The 23,754-nt window shown below is 43.0% G+C and overlaps 1 protein-coding gene across 4 annotated transcripts in view; it reads left to right on the top strand.

Moving 5' to 3' along the window:
• The window catches only part of prkacba (protein kinase, cAMP-dependent, catalytic, beta a), a 239,603-nt gene that overhangs the window by 181,005 nt on the left and 34,844 nt on the right, over positions 1–23,754 (top strand). For 2 of the 4 annotated variants that reach the window (XM_073062541.1, XM_073062539.1), the window contains exon 3: positions 11,779–11,907. The exons of the other annotated variants lie outside the window; for them this stretch is intronic. In XM_073062541.1, the coding sequence (XP_072918642.1) occupies positions 11,779–11,907 (129 nt within the window). The remainder of the gene's footprint in view (positions 1–11,778; positions 11,908–23,754) is intronic. 4 annotated transcript variants of the gene reach the window in all.

The raw sequence follows: 23,754 nt of genomic DNA, 5'->3' as shown, positions 1-23,754 counted from the left end.
GCTCGCTGGTCTGAAGGGACTGTTCCATGCTATATTTCTAAATAAATAAATGTCAGGAAGTCATGTTGCAACTGTATAAAACTTTGGTTAGGCCATGTTTGGAGCATTGTGTGCAGTTGTGGTCCCCACATTTCAGGAGGAGTGTGGAGGATCTGAAGAGGGTGCAGAAGAGGTTCACCAGGATGTTGTCCAGATTCGAGTTTTAGATATAAGGAGAGCGTGGACAAATTTGGATTGTTTGTTTCCTAAAACAGTGAAGGCTGATTGCATAAAGTTATGAGAGACATAGACAAAGTATATAGTCAGAGTCTGGAAAACGTGCACATCAGGCAACAGGAAGTGTTTGATTAACAGCATTAAGTTAGACAGATCCTTAGGAACTGATGAAATCTGTGTTGGGCAGTTATGGGAAGTAAGAAGGAGCTAGCTGGTGCTCTAATGGAGATTTTTACGTTGCGCTTAGCACTGGCAGACCAGAGTAAACAATGTTGTTTCTATATTGAAGGGTGGTAAGGATAAGAGGATCTACAAGCTGGTAAACTTTATATCAATCTCAGAGAAACTATTGGAAGATAATTCTTAGGGCCAGGATTTATCACTTGGAAATCTGGGACTGATTCTAGGGAATCAGAATGATTTTGTTTATAGGAAATCTTCCTACCTCTCAAATCTTAGTGTTTTTTGAGAAGTCACTAAATTGAGAAATAAAGATTTTAAAAGATTAGCTTTATTTGTTCTATGTGTGTTGAAATATACAATGAAATGCGCTGTTTGCATCAATGACCAACACACTTTGAAGATGTGCTGAGGGCAGCTCACAAGTGTCACCAAGCTTCTGGTGCCAACATTGCCAGGTCCTCAACTTAGTAACTCTTACCCATATGTCTTTGAAATGCGGGAAGAAACTAGAGCACCCGAGGGAACAAGTGGTCATGGAAAGAACATACAAACTCCTTACAGACAACGGCAGAAACTGAACCTTGATTGCTGCCACTGTTAAGTGCAACACTACTTTGCCAGCCCTTGTTGGAAAGTAGGTAGAGTATGCATGGACTTCAAGGTTTTTGACCAGATCCCACACTGTCCAGAAAGTTAAGGCATATGGAGGTCCAAGATATCTTGGCTTAGTGGTAGTGGGTCAACATTTGTAACCAGTGTGTACTGCAGAGATGGCTCTAGGGACCTTTGTTTGTTATACGTAAATGATGTGGATGAGAATGTGTTGTTTGCTGACAACACAAATTGAGGATGGTTACCCAATGATACAGAGAAAGACATATAGTTGGGTGGAGCAGTGTCAAATGGAATTTAAGCTGGGTAAGGGTGAGGTAATGCATTTTGAGTCATCCATTACTGGCCAGATGTATATAAATCTGATATATACATATTGATGTACAACTGATTCCACAACCTACAGATTCACTTTCAAGAATTCTACAACTCTTGTTATCAGTTTTATTGTTTATTATTTGCACAATTTGTCATTGGTTGTTTGTCAGTGTCTGTATAATTTTTCATAAATTCTATTGTATTTCTTTATTTTCTCTATATGCCTGCAAGAAAACGAATCTCAAGGTTAGTATATGGTGACATGTACGCATTTGTGATAATAACTTTACTTTGACCTTGACCGTACATTGCAGGGATCTTTGAAATGCTGATGTACAAAGGGAGCTTAGGGTGCAGGTCCATTGCTTCTCAAATGGCAACGTAGCTGGGCAGTGTAGTGAAGAAAGCATTCGGCTTTTTTAAACACATGCTAGAAATCTGGAGTAGCACATACAAAATGCTGGAGAAACTCAGCAGGTCAGGCAACATCTATGGAAAGCAATAAACAATCATTGTTTTGGGCCAAGGTGCTTCATCAAAACATCATTAGTTTTCTTGCTGTCATAGGCGGAGACACTGAGTATAACAACTGGGATATCGTGGCAGTGGTACAAGGATTGACGTGCCCTTTGACCTGCTCATGCTCCTAATGTATTTTGGAATTTGTGTTGGGTGACTTCATTGTTCAAAGAAGATTTACTATCAGAATACATATATGTCACCATATGCAACCCTGGATTCATTCTCTTGTTGGCATTCACAGTAAATACAAAGAAAACAAAAAAAAAATAGGCATTAAATATCAAGAACATGAGGTGAAGAGTCCTTGAAAGTGAATCTATAAATTGTGGGGAAAGTTCAGTGTTGGGTTGGGGGAAGTTATCCCCTCTGGTTCAGGAGCCTGATGATTAACAATAATAACTGTTCCTGAACCTAGTTGTGTGAGTCCTGAGTCCTTCCTGATGGCAGCAGTGAGAAGAGAACATGGCCTGGATGCTCACCATCACTGACCTTATTAGCTCTGAGGATCTCCCATCCACTGCCACCAACCTCATATTTCCTGCAACCCGCACCTCCTATTTCTACCTCCTACCCAAGGTCCACAAACCCACTTGGCAAGGTAGAACCATTTTCTCAGCTTGTTTCTACCCTACTGATATCTGCAAATTTCAACTCTATTTTATTCCCCCCCCCCATTCAGTCCCCTCCTACTTAGATCTGTGACACTTAACATGTTCTTGATCTTTTCGATTATTTCAGGTTCCCAGGCCCCCATCATCTTATTTTTACTATGGATGCCCAGTCCCTACACAACTCCATCCCCCACCAGGAAGGCCTCAAAACTCTCTGTTTCTTTCTGGACACCAGACCCAATCAGTTCCCCTCCACCACTACTCTCCTCTGTTTAGCGGAGCTTGTCCTCTTTCTTAATAATTTCTTTAAAATTATGTTCTATGTTCCAAGCCTACACTGGTGGCTGCCCCCCACTTCTACACTACATTGAATGCATTGGTGGACTTCATCCACTTTGCTTCCAACTTACACTCTGCCCTCAAATTAACCTGGTCTATTTCTGATACCTCCCTCCCCTTTCCCGATCTCACTGTCTCTGTCTCTGGAGACAGCTTATCTATTGATATTTATTATAAACCCATGGATTTCTCTCACCTTATCTCCTTACCTGCCCATCACCTCCCTCTGGTGCTCTTCCCCCTTTTTCTTCCTTTCATGTCGCTCTGTCCTCTCCTATTAGATTCTTCCTTCTTCAACCCTGTCTCTCTTTCCCCAATCATCTTCCCAGCTCTTTACTTCACCCCTCCTTCTCCCAGTTTCACCTATCACCCTGTGTTTTCCCTCCCCTCCCCCCACCTTTCGACTCTACTCCTCATTGTTTTTTCTCCAGCCCTGCTGAAGGGCCACAGCCTAAAACATTGACTACTCATTTCCATAGATGCAGCCTGGCCTGCTGAGTTCCTCTAGCATTTTGTGTGTGTTGCTTTGTTGGGTCCTTGATGGATACTGCTTTCCTCTGATAGCACTCCATTTTGGAGAGGGCTTCACCCATGATGGACTGGGCTGCATCCACTTTCTGTAGACTTTTCCATTCAGCTTGGTTAGGTTTCTATATTATTTTTCCCCTCTATTTCATTTAATTAGGTATTACTCTATAAGATGTGAATTACACTAAAGAGAGACAACAGTGTTAGACTAAAGTTCAGCGAGCAGGTTGCCATTATATTTTACTAGCATTTAGTCACATGTAACTGATTTTTACAAGCATAAGCTGCAAATATTAGCTTCATATTTCTTAAACCCAATATATTTGCTATCTCTCTTCTTAAATACAAGGGGCATAATTTAAAAATGTACGGTGGAAAGTTTATTATAAAGAGGATGTCAGAGGTAGATTATTTTTACACAGGGTAATAGAGTGGGACCATAGTTGATTTGAGTTCACGATTATACAAGGGAGGAATACTGAAGTGGTTTCCCTTTGCCGCCTTTAGTTGGAGTGTCCATATTGAACGGGTAACCCTGGCCATTGATCAGCAGATTCATCTGTCCAGCATTTTTAGTTTTACAGCCATAAATTCCAATTTGTAGAATCTGCTTGTAAAAAACCATCCACCACCTGCAAACCATGGCTTCACGCGGCCCTGATTGGGAGGCTAAACAGGTACTACACCTTACCCAAGGGTGACCTGTAGGCTATCGGACGGAAGGAGCGCCTTACACCTCCTTTCACTGTGCATATCATATACGGACAGGATAACCAACAAAGAAGTTCTACAGAGAACGAAAACAAAATGTACATTACTTAAAAAACTCAGAAAACAGCAGTCAAAATTCTTTGGACACATCATGTGAAGAGAGACATTAGAACATTTAGTTACAACTGGAAAACTGGAAAGAAAAAGAAGCAGAGGCCGACAGAGAATGAAAATGATAGATGGATTAACATCACGGTTAGAAACGGGAGGCAACAACTACAATTCGGAGGGTCAGGGACTGTGATGGATTGAGAGACATGATCGCCTATGCCGAACGGCAAGGCGCCTGAACAAAAAATAGAGTGAGTGAGCAGCCAGAGACTTTTTCCCATGATGGAAATAGCTAATGCAACAGGGCATAATTTTAAGGTGATTGCAGGAAAGTATGGAGGGGGTTATGTCAGAGGTAGGTTCTTTACACAAAGTGATGAGTGCATGGGATGAGCTGCCAGGGGTGGTGGTAGAGGCAAATATATTAGGAACATTTAAGAGACTCTAAAATATAGATGGTAGAAACATGGAGGGTTATGTGGGAGGGAAGTGTTGGATTGATCTTGGAGTAAGCTAAAGGGTCGGGACAACATCATGGGCTGAAGAGCCTGTACCATTTTGTTATGTTCTACGTGCAGAAGTTGGCCGCCTATTGCAAGGCAGCTATTCCTAAGTGCCAGTTGTTGAAAGGTTGCTTTGCTGAATTGGCCATTTTTAAATAAGCCTGCACAGTAAGAGTTGAGATAAGTCATGTGTTAGGTGGAGACAAGATCAAAGCCTAACCAAGTGTTAGCATTAATTGGTGCCCTTACATGCCTAACCATGTAAGATGATCTGATAATTAGAAGCACAAACTTGGCAGATATTTTCCATCTATATCTAGATCATGGTTTGAGATCAGCGCACATTCCGGTATCTAAACTTGAGTGGGCTTCATCTGTTGGGCTGTAACTTTTAAGTTAGGGAGTTGAATTGAGACTGTGGTCTAAATGAATGGATTTTACTGTAGGCCTGTAATTTGATATAATTGATTTAACAGCTGGTTTCTAGTATTAGACCAGTTGATTATTGCTTTAAACATTTCCATTCTCTGATGAAAAGGTATGCAAAGAATTTATTATTAAGTTTTAAAACCATAAAACGTCGGAGCAGAATTAGGCCATTTGGCCCATTGAGTCTGCTCTGCTATTCCATCATGGCTGATTTATTTCTCTCAAACCCATTATCCCGCCTTCTCCCCAAAAGCTTTGACACCCCCTTACTAATTAAGAACCTATCAACCTCTGCTTTAAATATACCCAATACCCAATAACTTGGCCTCCATTGATGTCTGTAGCAATGAATTCTACAGATTCGTTACCACTCTGACTAAAGAAATTCCTCTGATGTCTATTCTGAGGCTGTGCACTGTAGTCGTAGACTCACCCACTGTAGGAAGTCCACTTCCACGTTCACTCTATCTGAGCCATCAACTGACCATCCATTTGCAGCTGGTAATTACTTTTTTGAAACATTATGTCCCCTTTTGTCCTTGAACATTTATTTTTCTCCTTTAATTAGTAGGGTAACAGGCCCTTCCAGCCCAGTGACCCCACACTGCCCAATTACAATTAACCTCGTAACATCTATGTGTTTAATAAAATCCACTTTACAGCTGGAGTTTAACATGAACAATGAAGATTTCTTTTAAAATTTTCATTTATTACTCAATGATAAAATACAGTTGCTTTTTACATTGAATGTCAACTTGAAAGTGCTTTTCCAAATTTGCTTTTGTATAAGGTTTAAGATTAGGTTTATTTTTTTCACAAGTACATCGAACTATTTCAGGGAAATCTGTCATTTATGTCAACAACCAACACAACCATAATTTATACGAGGTATAAATGAGCTGGCAGCCTGCTTGCACGGCAGATCAGAATGAACTCCATTCCTTTTTGGATTCTGTATTTAAATCCCATTTTAAGATTTTAAAACCAATATGTTGCCCATTCAGGTTCCATGTGCATTGATTCCAAAGGTTACCTCCATTATTGAGCATTTATCTATATCTGCTTAAGGATCTTGCAGAGTAGCTCTGATTGATGGTGGGAAAGCTATTGGAAGGGATTCTGAGAGATGGGGTTTACTTGTATTTGGAATGACAAGGTCTTTCTGTAACCAGAACATGACTGTTTTTATTTGATTTATTTATTGTTGCAGCACAGTAATAGGCTCCTCTGATCCAATAAGCCCCCAACTGCCAAATCACACCCATGTGGCCAATTAACCTATCATCTGGTACGTCTTTGGAACGTGGGAGAAAGCCAGAGCACTGAGAGGAAACCCAGGTGGTCATAGGGAGAACGTACAAACTCCTTACAGACAGCAGCAGGGATTGAACCCAGATTGCTAGCGCTGTAATAAGACCATAAGACATAGGCCAAATGGCCTAATTCTGCTCCTATCAAGTCTCCTCTGCCATTCCATCATGACTGATTTATTGTCCCTCTCAATCCCATTCTCCTGCCTTCTCCCTATAACCTTTGATGCCCTGACTAATCAAGAACCTATCAACCTCCACTGACAAATATACCAAATGACTTGGCCTCTGCAGCTGTGGCAATGAACTGCAGACATTCACCACCCCCGGCTAAAGAAATTCCTCTTCATCTCCATTCTAAATGGATGACCCTCTATTCTGTGGCTGTGCCCACTGGTTCTAGACTCCCCCTCTATATGAAATGGGTAATGGTATTATGCTAACCAGTATGCCACCATGCTGCCCTGATTATGTCCTAGAGAAGTGACTAAATTTAACTAAGTCTAGTTAAGGACTGATTTTCTATTTTAGAAATTTGGTCAATTTTTTTTTTGAAAAGGTGACCAAGAGGATAGGGCAGGTGGTAGACATTGTCTACACAGACTTTGACAAGATCATGCATAGTAGGCTAGTCTGGAATGTCCCACCACATTAGATCCTGGATGAGCTGACAATTTTCAGACAATGCTGGCTTTGGGGGTACAAGACAAAGGGTGTTTGTTTTTCCAGATTGGATGGCTGTGACCAACTGTGTGACACAGGGTCAGTATAGGGTCATCTTGTTTTCACATACATTAATGATTTGGATGAGTTATGTGGGTGGCATGATTAGTAAGTATGCAGACAATACCAAAATCAATGATGATGTGGACAGTGAAAAGTTCAAGTTTAATTGTCATTCAACCATAAATGAATAGCCATGAATACAGCCAAAAAAAAGTCACACGGATGTAATTGGGTGGCATGGGCTTGTTGGGCCAAAAGAGTCTGTTACGGTGCTATATCTCTAAATAAAAACAATGTGAAGTGATGTATCATTGGGAAGTTAAAGCAGGACTGAACTTACAGAGTGAATGGCAAGGCCCTGGACTGTATTGATGAATCATGAAAGCTTGAGATGCTGTTACTTAGTTCCTGAAAGTGGTAACATGGGTAGACAGGATGGTGAAGAATGCATATATCATTATTGCCTGTTGCCTTCATTGGCTAAAACATTAAGTGAAAGTTGGGATGTTACATTTTTCCAAAGCACTGGTGAGCTGCACTCAGTAATGTGTGCATTTGTAGTCACCACATTATACAGGATGTTAGCTAGACTGGAGGACTTCAGTTATGAGGGAAGATTGGGTAAGCTGGGTCAGTTTTCTCTGAAGCTAAGGAGGCTGAGAGCAGACATAAAAGATATATAAAACTCAGATATGGAGATGCAGGTAACCAGTCCCTCTAAAACTGGAGGATATTCAAGATTGTTTCATGTTTTTTCCAGTACATAACTGGAAAGAAGAACAATATTATTGCTACTGTATAAGACCATAAAACTTAGGAACAGAATTAGGACATTTAGCCCACCGGGTCTGCTTCGCCATTACATCATGGCTCATCCCAGATCCCATTCAACCCCGTACACCTGCACCCTCACTATATCCATTGATGCCCTGACCAATCAGGAATCTATCAACTTTTGCCTTAAATACACCCACAGACATGGCCTCCACCGCAGTCTGTGGCAGAGGATTCCACAGATTCACACTCTTTAGCTAAACAAATTCCTCCTTTCTTCTGTTCTAAAAGATCCCCATCATCAAACCTCCTCTGAATTCCTTTCTGAGATAAAGGGGCCCAAAACTGGTGACAGTACTCCAAGTGCAGCCTGTCTAGTGTCTTATTAAACTTCAGCTTTATATTCTATTCTCCTTGAAAAAAATGCCAACATTGTTTTTGCCTTCTTTACCACAGACTCAACCTGCCACTTTTTTGCCCATTCTTCCAATTTGTCTTAAGTCCTTCAGCAATCGCATTGTTTCCTCAGCACTACCTACCCTTCCACCAGTCTTCATATCATCCACAAACTTTGCCACAAAGCCATCAATTCCATTATCTAAATCATTGACAAACAATGTGAAAAGTAGTGGACCCAATACTGACCGCTGAGGAACACCAATAGTCACTGATAGCCAACCAGAAATTGCCCTCTTTATTCCCACTTGCTGCCTCCTGCCTGTCAGCCATTCCTCTATCCATACTAATATCTTTCCTAGAACACCAGAGGATTTTATCTTGTTATGCCTCATGTGAGGCACCTTAACAATTGCTTCAGAAAATATAAGTAAATGACATCCACTGCCTCTCCTTTATCCACCCTGCTTGTTAATTCATCAAAGAATTCTAACAGATTTGTCAGGCAGTATTTCCCTTGACAGAAACCATGTTGACTTTGACTTACTTTATCATTAGTCTACCAAGTACCCCGAAACCTCATCCCTAATAATAGACTCCAACACCTGCCCAACCACTGAGGTTAGGCTAACTGGCTTATAATTTCCTTTCTTTTGCCTTCCTCCCTTCTTAAAAGAATGAAGTGATATTTGCAATTTTTCTGTCCTACAGGACCATGCCAGAATCAAGTGGTTCTTCAAAGATCATGACCAATGCATCCGTTATCTCCTCAACAACCCCTTTCAGGACTCGGAACTGTAGTCCATCTGGTCCAGGTGACTTATCCACCTTAAGACCTTTGAGTTTGCCTAGCACGTTTTCTTTTGTAATAACAATGGCACTCACTCCTGCTCCTTGACATTCATAGACCTCTAGCATACAGCTAGTGTCTTCCACAGTAAAGACGGAAGCAAAGTACTTATTAAGTTCGTCTGTCATTTCTTTGTCCCCATTACCACCTCACCAGAATCATTTTCCAGTGGTCCAATATTAACTCTCACCACACTTTTATTCTTTATATAACTGAAAAAACATTTAGTACCCTGCTTTATAGTATTGGCTAGTTTACCTCCATATTTCATCTTTTCCATTTTTATAGCTTTTTTAGTGGCTTTTTATTGGATTTAACAACTTCCCACTCACTTTTGCTTCCTTATATGCCCTTTCCTTGGCTTTTATACAGTCCTTAACTTCCCTTGTCAGTCACAGTTCCCTAGCCGTACCATTTGAGAACTACTTCTGTGGAACATATCCATCCTGCACTTTGTGAACTATTCCCAGAAATTTCAGCCATCTCTGTTCTATGCCGTCATCATTGCCAGTATCCTCCCCAATCCACCTGGGCAAGTTCCTCTCTGATGCCTCTGTAATTCCCTTTATTCCATTGTGATACTGATACACGTGATTTATGCTTCTCCCTCTCAAATATCAGTCTGTATTCAATCATATTATGATCACTGCCTCCTAAGGGTTCCTTTGCGTTAAGCTCCCTAATAAGATCTGGGTTATTACACAACACCCAATCTAAGATAGCCATTCCTCGAGTAGGCTCAAGCACAACCTGCTCTAAAAAGCCATCCCTTCTCAGCTTCCTTTCTAACTCCCTGTATTCTGTTTTCAGGACCTCTTCCCTTTTTTTTGCCCATGTCGTTGGGACCAATATGTACCACGGCTTCTGGCTGCTCACTCTCCCTTTTCAGGATATTATGGACATGTTCAGAAACATCGCAGACTCTGGTACCTGGGAGGGAAACTGCCATCTGTGTTTCTTTTACGCGTCCACAAAATCACCTAACCGTCCCCCTAACTATAGAGTCCCTTGTTACTGCTGCCATCCTCTTCAGTTTCCTGCACTTCTGAGCCACAGAGGCAGACACACTCTGTGCTAGGGGCATGGCCACTGTTGCTACTCACAGGCCCCCCCCCTCAACAGTACTCAAAATAAAGTACTACCTGAAGTCCCATATCTGACACCCAGAACAGAACATTGGCTCTACAGACATACCCCCTATTCACTTAACACTTAATTCAGAAAATAAGAAATAGGAGTGACCTTACCTATTTACCTTGCCTCTGCCTATTCTCGCTGAAACCTTATTGAGCCAAAACCTTACTACTCTGACTCAGACTACTCCCACGATGACTGTTCCGCTAAGCGATATGTTTCTTTTCTTGAGACTGGGTTTTTAAAGCTCTTCGCCAGACCTGTGCGAGAACGCTTTTGTTGTGTCTGTGCATTACTCCTATCAGCTAAATCCAATACAGCACAAAAAACACAATAAGGTAAAGAACATAATAAATTTTAAAAGTACAATAAGTATATACACATGAGACAGCTTATATACATAGGTTGATTGTATGTCCATATAGCAATGCTAGGCACAGGAGGTGCCTGACAGGAAATGATAAAGTAGTGGTGGTTGTGGGTATGGAGGGTTGGGATAGTGGGTGGAGGTGTTGATCAGCCTTATTGCTTGGGGAAAGTAAGTCTGGTGGTCCTGGTGTGGATGCTACACAGCCTCCTTCCTGATGGAAGTGGAACAAACAGTCCATGAGCAGGTTAAGTAGGATCCTTCATGATGTTATTGGTCCTTTTCTGAGCTAAGTGGTTTAAAAGAGGTAAATTCTTCACGTGTAATTGATAGTTGGAATGAGCTGCTGGAGGAAGCAGGATCAGTAACAACAGTTAAGAATAAACAAAGATCCTGCAGATGCTGGAAATACATAGAACGTGCTAGAGGAACTCAGCAGGTCAGGCATCATCTTTGGAAGAGGGATTAAGCACGTGATGATAGTGATCCTTGAAATGATGACATTTCTGGCTAAAACCCTTCATCAGGACTCCAGTTAAGAGAGCTGCTTAACAACAGCTAAGAGATGCTTGGACAGTTCCTTGATGGAGCAGGACATAGAGGGATGTGGAATTAACTGGGGGTGGGTGTTGTGGAATGGTATAAATAGGCATGTTGGTCGGCAGAGACATGGTAGGGAAATCAGTTCATATCAGTGCATATTATGGCTGGATCCATGATACTGATGTACCTAAAAGGGGAGAGGAGAGTATCATTTGCTAATAATTACAGTAATTTCTCACAAATTGCAGATAATTTGCCAAGGTGTTAATGAGGTTGCTAAAATTGGCTTCACATGTCTAGAATCAGTGGCAGAAATTATTCAGTTTCTGTTGGAAATCTTTTAAATTGTATGCTGAAATATTTTACCATGGTCCTTCAGAACAACTGCACTTGCTTTTATAACTTGCAAAATCTATCAAGTAAGTTCCCTTCCTTGAGACGAGTTTCATATTTGAGTACTGTACCCTCTGAAAGAAGCAATTCCAGAAAAGTCACTTCATGGACACAAGATGTTTGTGAAAATTAAGTAGAAGGCACACCAGTGAAATATTTCTGGATATCGAAAAAACCTTTAAAAAATATCTATATCTTTCAGAATACTGCAGGCCTAGATGATTTTGAAAGGCAAAAAACACTTGGAACGGGTTCTTTTGGAAGAGTTATGTTGGTGAAACACAAAGGCACAGAACAGTACTATGCCATGAAGATACTTGATAAACAAAAAGTAAGTATGTCTCTTTATGTGAAGTAGCAAAGAGGAGAGTTTTTTTTTGTTTATCATTGACTTCTTGCTATCACTGTACTAAAATATTTTCAATAGGATCTTGTAGATTCCTTATTGCTCAATACAGCACTGGCATTTAAAGCAGCAATGAAGCTCCTCCAACCTTGACGTCAGTGGTGTTCAGGGTTTCCTTTGTCACATCAGTTGCTTCCACTCAGTTTTCACTGCTGTCAGCCATACAAGTCCCGGGTAGAGACTCAGGTATACCTTCACACTCAGATGTAGAGGATTCTTCATTGCTGTTTCCGTAACAGCTTTGTTTGACTCGGCAGGGTTGTTAGCCCTGAGCCGAACCTCCGAACCTGGAGAACTGGTGGATCATTCTTAGTCTGGCCTCTACTTTTGACCTGTTTAGCATGGGTGACCCTACCAAGAGGAAAAACATAAAGCTCTGGCTTCCAGCCAGCATAATTCTCCAGGTCATTGAGGCGCACAAGCCTTCAAACCCTATGACAAGGTTGTGGTCCTCTTGGAGGTTTGACAAAATGTTGCTATGATTTGTCCTAATTACTAAATGCTGGGTGCTGTCTGGAAAGATGTGCACAAATCTCGTTTAATCCTCACAAGGAGAAGCAATGCTTACAAATACAGATGTGTCTTTGGTAAACTTTGTGCTTTGGCCTTTTCCACATAATGCAGAGAGATGCTGAAAAGGTCACCTTAAGATAACATCAGAAGTGTAGCACAGCTTCAAAGACCATTTCCTTCTAAAGTCTGATGTTTTGAGACTGCAGTGAGCACATAGTTTAACTGTATCAAACCACAAACTATGAAACTGAGCAATTTTATACCACTTGGTAATGCATACCATTTGATTATTTTCAAATTAATCTTGCTTTGAGAATAAATAGCATTAAGAATGTCTGGGTCTCCAAATATTGGAATTCACCTGACAATGTTAGCAGGGCTACCTACCACACCAGATGTGTCAAAGACTGGCACAAACACCTTAAAGACACAGATTGTGACTGACTAACCTAACCCACTTCCAAATGCTTGCAGCCTAGAACTGGAAAGCTGTAAGCAAATTCAAGAATGGAGAACCAGAGTTTTACTTGGTATTCAAGCATTAGCTGTCATCAGAATCAGATCTAATATCACTGGCATATGTCATGAAATTTGTTGTTTCACTGCTGCAGTAATTGCAATTCATAATTTTAAAAGTCTATAAATTACAAAAGAAATTTATATTAAAAAAATAAGTAGTGCTACAAAAAGGAGGAAAAATAGTGAGGTGGTATTTATGGATTCATTATCCATTGAGAAGGCTGATGGCGAAGGGGAAAAAGCTGCTCCTGAAATGTCGAGTGTTTCTTTTGATGATAGCAATCAGAAGAGGCATGTTCTGGGTGACTGGGGATCCTTAATGATGGATATTGCCTCGAGGCATCGCCTTTTAAAGGTGTCCTCGATGCTGTGGAGGTGAATGCTCATGATGGGGCTAGTTGAGTTTACAACTTCCTTCAACCTTTTCTGATTCTGTGCAGTTGCTCCTCCATACCAGAAGGTGACATAACCAGTTAAGGTCAGTTGTAGATCTTGTGCTTTGTAACCTATCAACTGAATGTTCTGTTTGGAGGAACATACACAAAATGCTGGAGGAACTCAGCATCTATGGAGGGGAATAAACAGTCAGTAGTTTCAGGCCGAAACCCTTCGTTTTCCAGTACCTGCATAATCTCTTGTATTTATGCTCTCTAGAGAAAAGCCTGCTATTGTAGCAGTCAGTTTAATGCAGCTGGTGACTGTTGCACTTTGAGTGTGTGGTTTTACAGTACAAGAATTCAATGTGCAGAAATGCTAATCCAACACAATTAAACATATGGAAAGAGGATTGATACTTTAAAAACACTAATTGTTAAGAGCTTGTTAGAAACACAAGAGATTCTGCAGATGCTGGAAGTCCAGAGCAGCACACACAAAATGCTGGAGAAACATAGCAGGTCAGGGAGCATCTATGGAGGGGAATAAGCAGTCGCATTAGGGCTGAGACCCTTCATCAAGACTGGAAAGGAAGGGGGCAGGAGACAGAATAAGGTGAGAAAGGGGACAGGAGTACAAGTTGCAGGTTGATAGGTCAAGGAAGGACATGTGTCTGTGATAGCAAGTCTAGATGAGCACATGGTCAAAGAGTCAAAGACCAGCAGAGATAATTTAGAACTTGGAGCCTCACTTTCCCACCAAGTGTCTTTTAAAGACAATTATTTTGAATCAAGTTGTAGGAGTGTAAAGCGAATTAAATGAATCCAGAATAGTGCATACAGCATTGTGAGGTTGCTGCATTTAATTGCAGATCAAAGGCAGGGAGACCTTGGCCTCTAATTATAATTGAGGTGTGCTTCTAGGGTGGTTATGGAATGTTATTGTTTTTAATAGACTGTTGTACTGACAGTGGTTTGCAGTGCAAATATATACTTACATTCTTGCAAAACTGAACAGAGATGAGGAGGAATTTCTTTAGCCAGAGGGTAGTGAATTGGTGGAATTCATTGCCACAGGTGGCTGTGGATATCAAGTCATTGAGTATATGTAAAACAGAGATTGATAGATTCTTGATTAGTCAGGGAGTCAAAGGTTATGGGGAGACGGCAAGAGAATAGGGTTGAGAGGAATAATAAATCAGCCATGATGGAATGGCAGAGCAGACTCAATGGTTTGAATGGCCTGATTCTTTTCTTATGTCTTATGGTCTTAAGGTAATTGGTAAATGTGTTTTCAGTTACAGTTTACTAACATGATGTGGTTGGATATAAGCATGCCACTTAAAAGTCCATCAGGAAGAAGGTATAGGTCCCATACCACCAAGTTTTGGAACAATTATTATTCCTCAGTCATCAGGCTTTTAAACCAGTGAGGATAACTTCACTCACCCCAACACTTTCAAGTACTCTGCAACTGAAGTTCACCATGGCTGATTATTTATTTGTTTGTTTGTTTTTGCACAGTTTCTTCTCCTTTGCACATTGGTTGTTTGTCCATCTCTGTTGTGTGCAGATTTTCATTTATGATATTGTTTCTTTGTATTTATCATGAATGCCCGCAAGAAAATGAATCTCAAAATAGTATATGGTGACATATATATACTTTGATGATAAATTTACTTAGAAGTTTGTCAGGAACAATTTAAGTTGCCAAATTGAGAGGATAACAGAAGAATTATATTAGCGTGCAAACATGGCCATTTTCCCAAAGAATCTGAATCAGGTTTAATATTACTGGCATATGTCATGAAATTTGTTGTTATCTGGCACCAGTACTTTGAAATACATAATTTAAAAACTAAATTACAAAAAGTACATATATATATTCTGCTCTCCAATGTCCGCTCCCTGGACAATAAAATGGACTACATCTGACTCCAACGTAATACTCGGCGGGAGTACAGAGTTTGCTCCGTGTATGTCTTCACAGAGACATGGCTCACTGATGGGATTTCTGACGCTGCCATCCAGCTAGACGGGCTAGCTTTGTTTCGTTCGGACAGAGATGCAGCTGTCTCCGGTAAGGCTCGCAGTGGTGGTGTCTGTGTTTATACCGACACGGAATGGTGTAAGAACTCTGTGCTGGTTTCCAGACACTGCTCATCGTTAGTGGAGTTTGTGGCAGTTTGATGCAGACCATTTTATTTGCCACGGGAATTCACCTCTGTCCTTATATTCGGTGTCTACATTCCCCCCAGCGCTAATGCTAAGGAGGCGCTTTGTGAGCTGTACGGGGCTATTAGCGAACTGCAGAATGCACACCCTGATGGCCTGTTTATTGTCGCCGGTGATTTTTACCATGCGAACCTTAAGTCAGTGCTCCCCAAATTCCATCAGTATGTGGACTTTGCAACGGAGGGGAGATCACATTGGACCTGGTTTACACAAACATCCCCGACGCGTACCAGGCAGAGCCCCGCCCCCACCTCGGATACTCAGACCACATACGTCTCTGTTATGCTAATCCCAGCATACAGACCGCTCGTCAGGCGCTCCAGACCAGTTCAGAAGCAGGTGAAAACCTGGCCAGCAGGAGCCATCTCTGCTCTTCAAGACTGCTTTGAGAACACTGACTGGCACACTTTCAGAGAGGCTGAAACCGAAGGCGACTCTACCAACTTAGAGGAGTACACAGCATCAGTGACCAGCTACATCAGCAAGTGCATTGATGATGTTACTCTGTCCAAGACCATCACTATACGTGCCAACCAGAAGCCGTGGATGACCGCAGAGGTGCGTGCGCTGCTGAGGTCCCGCGACTCCGTCTTCAGAGCTGGCGACAAGGCAGCTTTAACAACAGCAAGGGCCAAACTGTCCCGAGCCATCAGAGGGGCAAAGCGTGCACATGCCCAGCTAATCCACAGTTACTTCCAGGACAGCGGTGACACGCAGCGCATGTGGAAGGGCATCCAGGACATCGCCAATTACAAGACAACATCACCTGACTGCAGGTGATGCCTCCCTCCCAAATGCGCTGAATAACTTCTACGCCCAGTTTGAGGCGGAAAATGAGGTGGCCGCGAGGAAGTCCACCCCTCCTGCGAATGACCAGGTGCTGTGTCTCTCTGTGGCTGACGTGAGAAGAACCCTGTGCAGGGTCAACCCACGGAAGGCTGCTGGACCAGACAACATCCCTGGTAGAGTGCTCAGAGGATGTGTAGACCAGCTAGCAAATGTTCTCACTGACATTTTCAACATCTCCCTGAGCAGCGCCACCATTCCAACGTGCTTCAAGGCCGCCACCATCGTCCCCGTGCCGAAGAAGTCTTCAGTGTCCTGCCTCAGTGACTACCGTCCCGTTGCACTCACATCCATCATCATGAAGTGTTTCGAGAGGCTCGTCATGAGGCATATCAAGACCCTGCTGCCCCCCTCACTGGACCCCCTGCAGTTTGCGTACCGACCCAACCGCTCAACAGATGACGCCATTGCCACCACCCTCCACCTGGACAAAAAAGACACAAATGTTCGGATGCTGTTCATAGACTTCAGTTCAGCATTCAACACAATCATCTCTCAGAAACTGATTGGAAAGCTGGGCCTGTTGGGCCTGAACACTTCCCTCTGCAACTGGATCCTAGACTTCCTGACTGGGAGACGTCAGTCAGTCTGGATCGGAGGCAGCATCTCCAACACCATCAGACTGAGCACGGGGGCTCCCCAGGGCTGCGTGCTCAGTCCACTGCTGTTCACTCTGCTGACCCACGACTGTGCTGCAACAAACAGCTCGAACCATATCATCAAGTTCGCCGATGACACCACCATGGTGGTCTCATCAGCAAGAACGACGAGTCAGCTTACAGAGAGGAAGTGCAGCGGCTAACGGACTGGTGCAGAGCCAACAACCTGTCTCTTAATGTGAACAAAACAAAAGAGATGGTTGTTGATTTCAGGAGGGCACGGAGCGACCACTCACCGCTGAACATCAACGGCTCCTTGGTAGAGATCGTAAAGAGCACCAAATTTCTTGGTGTTCACCTGCCGGAGAATCTCACCTGGTCCCTCAACACCAGCTCCATAGCAAAGAAAGCCCAGCAGCGTCTCTACTTTTTGCGAAGGCTGAGGAAAGTCCATCTCCCACCCCACATCCTCATCACATTCTGCAGGGGTTGTATTGAGAGCGTCCTGAGCAACTGCATCACTGCCTGGTTCGGAAATTGCACCATCTCGGATCGCAAGACGCTGCAGTGGATAGTGAGGTCAGCTGAGAAGATCATCGGGGTCTCTCTTCCCGCCATCACGGACATTTACACTACACGCTGCATCCACAAAGGAAACAGCATTATGAAGGACCCCACGCACCCTTCATACAATCTCTTCTCCCTCCTGCCATCTGGGAAAAGGCTCCGAAGCATTCGGGCTCTTACAACCAGACTATACAACAGTTTCTTCCCCCAAGCTATCAGACTCCTCAATACCCGAAGCCTGGACTGACACCTTGCCCTACTGTCCTGTTTATTATTTATTGTAATGCCTGCACTGTTTTTGTGCACTTTATGCAGTCCAGTGTAGGTCTGTAGTCTAGTGTAGCTTTCTCTGTGTTTTTTTTAATTACGTAGTTCAGTCTAGTTTTTGTACTGTGTCATGTAAACCATGGTCCTGAAAAACGTTGTCTCATTTTTACTATGCACTGTACCAGCAGTTATAGTCGAAATGACAATAAAACTTGATTTGACTTGACTTGATATAAAAAGTTAAATTAAATAAATAGTGTAAAAAGAGAAAAAAACAAGTAGTGAGTCAGTGTTCATGAGTTCAATCTCCAATCAGAAATCTTAAGTGCCCCTAAAGCACCAAAATTTGGAGGTGTGCAGCTGAGGCTAGTTACATGGATGGCAGGTTTGCCATATGGGTATGAGTGAGTGGGGCCCATATTCTCTGGGGTTTAGAAGAGTGAGTGGTGTTCTTACTAACACTTACAAAAATCTTGCAAGCTCAACAAGATGGATGCAGGGAGGACATTCCCCCTTGCTGAAGAATCATAGTCCCAGAAAAAGGGGAAGACCACTTTGAACTAAAGTGAGAAATCTCTCCACAAAATTGGTAAAATGGTTTATTATGGTCATCTGTACCAAACTACAGTGAAAATCTTGTCTTGAATACCATTCATACAGATCAAATTATAACAACAATGTATTGAGGTAGAGTCATAGAAGATTAGAGCATAGAAACAGGCCTTTTGGCCCATCTAGTCCATGCCAAACTATTAATTTGCCTAGTCTCATCGACCTGCATCCAGACCATACTCCTCCATACCACTCCTATCCGCACCAGTACAAATTTCTCTTAGGTGTTGAAATCAAACTCTTAACTGCCACTTCTGCAGGTAGCTGGTTCCACGCCCTCACAGGCCTGTGAGTGCAGATTCCCCTTATACATTTCACCTTTGACCTTTAATCCATGACCTCATTCTAGCCTTGGTGAAAAAGCCTGTTTGCATTTATCCTATCTTGAGTGGGCTCTGTGTGAATATTTTTGGTTATAATTTTGTATAGGTAGTACAAGGGAAAGCAATAACAGGGCAGAATAATGTGTTCCGATTACAGGGGAAATGAAGGTTGACAGTAAGGTGCAAAACCCTAATGGGTGGATTGAGCCAAATTGGCTAGGGAACCATTTAATAGTTTTAACAGTGGGATATGAGCTGACCTTGAGCCTGGTGGTACATGCTTTCAAACTTTTGAGATGTCTTTCTAATGGAGGGGTTGCAGAAAAATACAAATACTTTATTGTCACCAAACAATTGATACTAGAGCGTACAATCATCACAATGATATTTGTTTCTGCGCTTCGCGCTCTCTGAAGTACAAATCAAAGTAAATATAATAAAAATTTAAATTATAAATCATAACTAGAAAATAGAAAAGGGGAAGTACGGTAGTGCAAGTCAGGTCCAGATATTTGGAAGGTACGGCCCAGATCCAGGTCAGGATCTGTTCAGTAGTCTTATCACAGTTGGAAAGAAGCTGTTCCCAAATCTGGCCGTACATATCTTCATGCTCCTGAACCTTCTCCCAGAGGGAAGTGGGACAAAAAGTGTGTTGGCTGGGTGGGACTTATCCTTGATTATCCTGGCAGCACTGCTCTGACAGCGTGTGGTTTAAAGTGAGTCCAAGGATGGAAGATTGGTTTGTGTGATGTGCTGGGCTAGGTTCATGATCTTCTGCAGCTTCTTCCGGTCTTGGACAGGACAACTTCCATATCAGGTTGTGATGTACCCTAGAAGAATGCTTTCTACGGTGCACCTATAAAAATTAGTGAGGGTTTTAGGGGACAGGCCAAATTTCTTCAGCTTCCTCAGGAAGTAAAGGTGCTGGTGGGCCTTCTTGGCAGTGGACTCTGCTTGGTTAGACCAAGTCAGGTCATTTGTGATATTCACCCCAAGGAACTTAAAGCTTTTCACCTGTTCCACCTGCGCACCACCGATGTAGATGGGGTCATGCGGTCCGCTACTCCTTCTGAAGTCAAAAATTCCTTCGTCTTGCTGATGTTGAGGGATAGGTTATTGTCTTCGCACCATGCCACCAGGTTCTTAATTTCCTCTCTGTACTCAGGCTCATCATTACCCAAGATGCGGCCTACAATTGTGGTGTCATCAGCAAACTTATATATTGAGTTCGATGGAAACTTGGCTACACAATCATGGGTGTACAGTGAGTACAGCAGGGGGCTGAGTACACAGCCTTGTGGTGCACCAGTGCTCAGAGTGATTGTAGAGGAGAGCTTGTCCCCTATCTTTACAGCCTGGGTCCTGTCTGTGAGGAAGTTGAAGATCCAGCTGCAGATCTGAATGCTAAGACCCAGGTTCCGGAGCTTAGGAATCAGTTTGTTTGGAATGATGGTATTAAAGGCAGAGCTGTAGTTGTTGAAAAGGAGCCTTACATATGCATCTTTATTCTCCAGGTGTTCTAAGGAGGAATGTAGTGCCAGAGAGATGGCATCTGCCGTTGACCTGTTGCTCTGGTAGGCGAATTGCAAAGCGTCAACGTTGACCGGTAGGTTATGGTTGATGTGTGCCATAACCAATCGCTCGAAGCACTTCATAGCAATTGATGTCAGAGCCACAGGTCGATAGTCATTCAGGCATGCCACCTTGCTTTTCTTTGGCATCGGGATTATGGTTGCCTTCTTAAAACATGAGGGGATCTTAGACTGAAGCAAGGAGCAGTTGAAGATGTCAGCAAACACTCCAGCTAGCTCGCTTGCACAGGCCCGGAGAACCCGTCCCGGGATGCCATCTGGACCCATCGCCTTCCTTGGATTTATCTTCAGGAAGGCTCTTCTAACGTCTTCCTCAGTGACGATGAATCTTGATGCCACCAGGTCCGGTTCATCCAGAGGGGGCGGGACACTCCTCTTCTGTTCGATTCTTGCGTAGAATACGTTAAATTTGTCAGGAAGAGAAGCGCTACAGTTACTGATATTCCCGGCCTTTTCTTTGTGCCCGGTGATCTCATTTAGACCCTGCCATAGTCTACTGGCATCCCTCTGGTTAGCCTGGGCTTCCAACTTGGCTCGATATTGCCTCTTGGCGCCCTTAATGGCTTTCCGGAGTTCACGCCTAGATTCCATGTAGTGACTGGTATCTCTGGACCTAAAAGCCGCAGCTCTAGCCTTCAAAAGGGACTGGACCTCATAATTCATCCAAGGCTTCCAGACAGACAGACATACTTTATTGATCCCGAGGGAGATTGGGTTTCGTTACAGCCGCACCAACCAAGAATAGTGAAGAAATATAGCAGTATAAAACCATAAATAATTAAATAATAAGTTAATCATGCCAAGCGGAAATAAGTCCGGGACCAACCTATTGTCTCAGGGTGTCTGACACTCCGAGGGAGGAGTTGTAAAGTTTGATGGCCATAGGTAGGAATGACTTCCTATGACGCTCAGTGTTACATCTCGGTGGAATGAGTCTCTGGCTGAATGTACTCCTGTGCCTAACCAGTACATTATGGAGTGGATGGGAGTCATTGTCCAAGATGGCATGCAACTTGGACAGCATCCTCTTTTCAGACACCACCATCAGAGAGTCCAGTTCCACCCCCACAACATCACTGGCCTTACAATGAGTTTGTTGATTCTGTTGGTGTCTGCTACTCTCAGCACACAACAGCAAACATGATAGCACTGGCCACCACAGCCTCGTAGAACATCCTCAGCATCGTCCGGCAGATGTTAAAGGACTTCAGTCTCCTCAGGAAATAGAGACGGCTCTGACCCTTCTTGTAGACAGCCTCAGTGTTCTTTGACCAGCCCAGTTTATTGTCTATTCGTATCCCCAGGTATTTGTAATCCTCCACTATGTCCACACTGACCCCTTGGATGGAACCAGGGGTCACCGGTGCCTTAGCCCTCCTCAGATCCACCTCCAGCTCCTTAGTCTTAGTCTTCTGGTTAGGGAATACCCGGATCGTCTTGCAAGACACACAGTCCTCTGTGCATTTCCAGATAAAGTCCATGACAGCTGAGGCATGCTCATCGAGGTTAGCTGCCGAGTCCTTGAATACTAACCGGTCCACCGATTTAAAGCAGTCACGGAGGATCTCATCCATTTCCTCTGTCCAATGCGACACCACTTTTGACACCGTGACCTCCCGTTTCAGTTTCTGTTTGTAAGCCGGGAGGAGGAGTACGGCCTGATGATCCGCTTTTCCGAAGTGAGGTCGTTGGATGGAACGGTAGCCATCCTTGACTGCTGTGTAGCAGTGGTCCAGTATACTCGGGCCTCTAGTGGAGCAGGAGACATGTTGGTATAACTTTGGCAGTGCTTTTCTGAGGTTGGCCTGGTTAAAGTCCCCAGCTGTAATGAGCAAAGCCTCTGGATACCTGGTCTCAAGTTCACTGATGTTGGCATACAATGTATTCACAGCACACTCCATGTCTGCCTGGGGGGGAATGTAGACCGCTGTCAGTATTACCGAGGTAAATTCCTGTGGCAGATAATAAGGACGACACTTCACCAACAGATGTTCCAGGTCCGGACTGCAGGGGCTTGTCAGTGCCACTGTGTCTGAGCACCACGCAGTGTTGATCAGTAGGCAGACACCACCTCCCTTCGTCTTGCCCGAAGACGCCGTGCGGTCCATCCGATGGATCGAAAATCCCTCTGGTCAGATGGCACAGTCGGGGGTGGCAGGGGAGAGCCAGTTCTCTGTGAAACAGAATACACAGCAGTTCTGCATCTCCCTGCAGTAGGTGAGTCTCCCTTTAAGATCATCCACCTTGTTCTCTGTGGCTTGAAAAAGAGAGAATGTTTGGGATGGGTGGTGTCTTTATGCTAGCTGCTACTCTGACAGGCTGTGGAGTGACACATTTCATTCAACACAGTTCGATTGATGCTTGGATGTGAGAGGAATATGGCTCTAAATGTGACTTGTCAACTTGTACGCACCCAATAACAGTGTCTCAACTGATGAAGGCAGGTATGTCATGTGCTGCCTTTTGTACCCTATCTACTTGTTTACACCCCATTTCTATGTTCATCACAGCTCTTAAAGGTCCTGACATGTACAGTATACTTATGTTAGACTCTCCCCCCAAAAAAAATTAGTACCCCTCACTTGTTTCAATGAACCACAAAGTCATGATCTCTCATATTGAAGGTGATATTGTGGTTCAGAGGAGTATTATGAATGTAGTCTGTCCAAGCAGGAATCCCACAACAAAACCCCACTACCATTAGACACCACAGTAGGGTAGTGATTAGTGCAACACTGTTACAGTTCAGGGTGTTGAAGTTCAGAGTTCAGTTCTCTGGAAGAAAGTTTGTATGTTCTTCCCATGTGCACATGGGTTTCCTCTGGGTACTTCAGTTTCCTCCTACGGTCCAAAAGAGGAACCAGTTAGTACAACCTGTGAATAGGGTGGGGTTAAATAGATGGGTTGTTGGGCAGCACATCTCAAAGGGCCAGAAGGATCTGTTGCAGTATCTTTACATAAATAAATATTTTTTTTAAAGTTCATGAAACTTAAAATAACATTGATGATGCTTTGGTCACAGTGGTGGTGCTGGGAATGGGTTTTTCTATTTTTAATTGAGTTCTAATAATAAATTAGAATATACAGTACATCTGCTAAGTAAGTGTGTCTAATATCTATAGAGTTCATTAATGCCTGCTTAACTTTCTCTTTGTTTCTGTTATTGAGTAACCCAGGTAAAATGTGAAAGGCCAGGGCCATAGTACAGAACACTGTGCAGGACCAGAAATGAAAAGAGTAGTAGCGAAGACAAGATAAATCAACACTGAGTGGTTAGGTGATGCCAGGATTGCATTTTAAAAGTCTGTAGATTATAGAAGGAAGG

The sequence above is a fragment of the Hemitrygon akajei genome, chromosome 12 (assembly GCF_048418815.1).
Source record: "Hemitrygon akajei chromosome 12, sHemAka1.3, whole genome shotgun sequence".
NCBI classification, from domain to species: Eukaryota; Metazoa; Chordata; class Chondrichthyes; order Myliobatiformes; family Dasyatidae; genus Hemitrygon; species Hemitrygon akajei.
The sequence above is the reverse complement of the archived record's forward strand: the minus strand, read 5'-3'. Positions and strand labels throughout refer to the sequence as shown.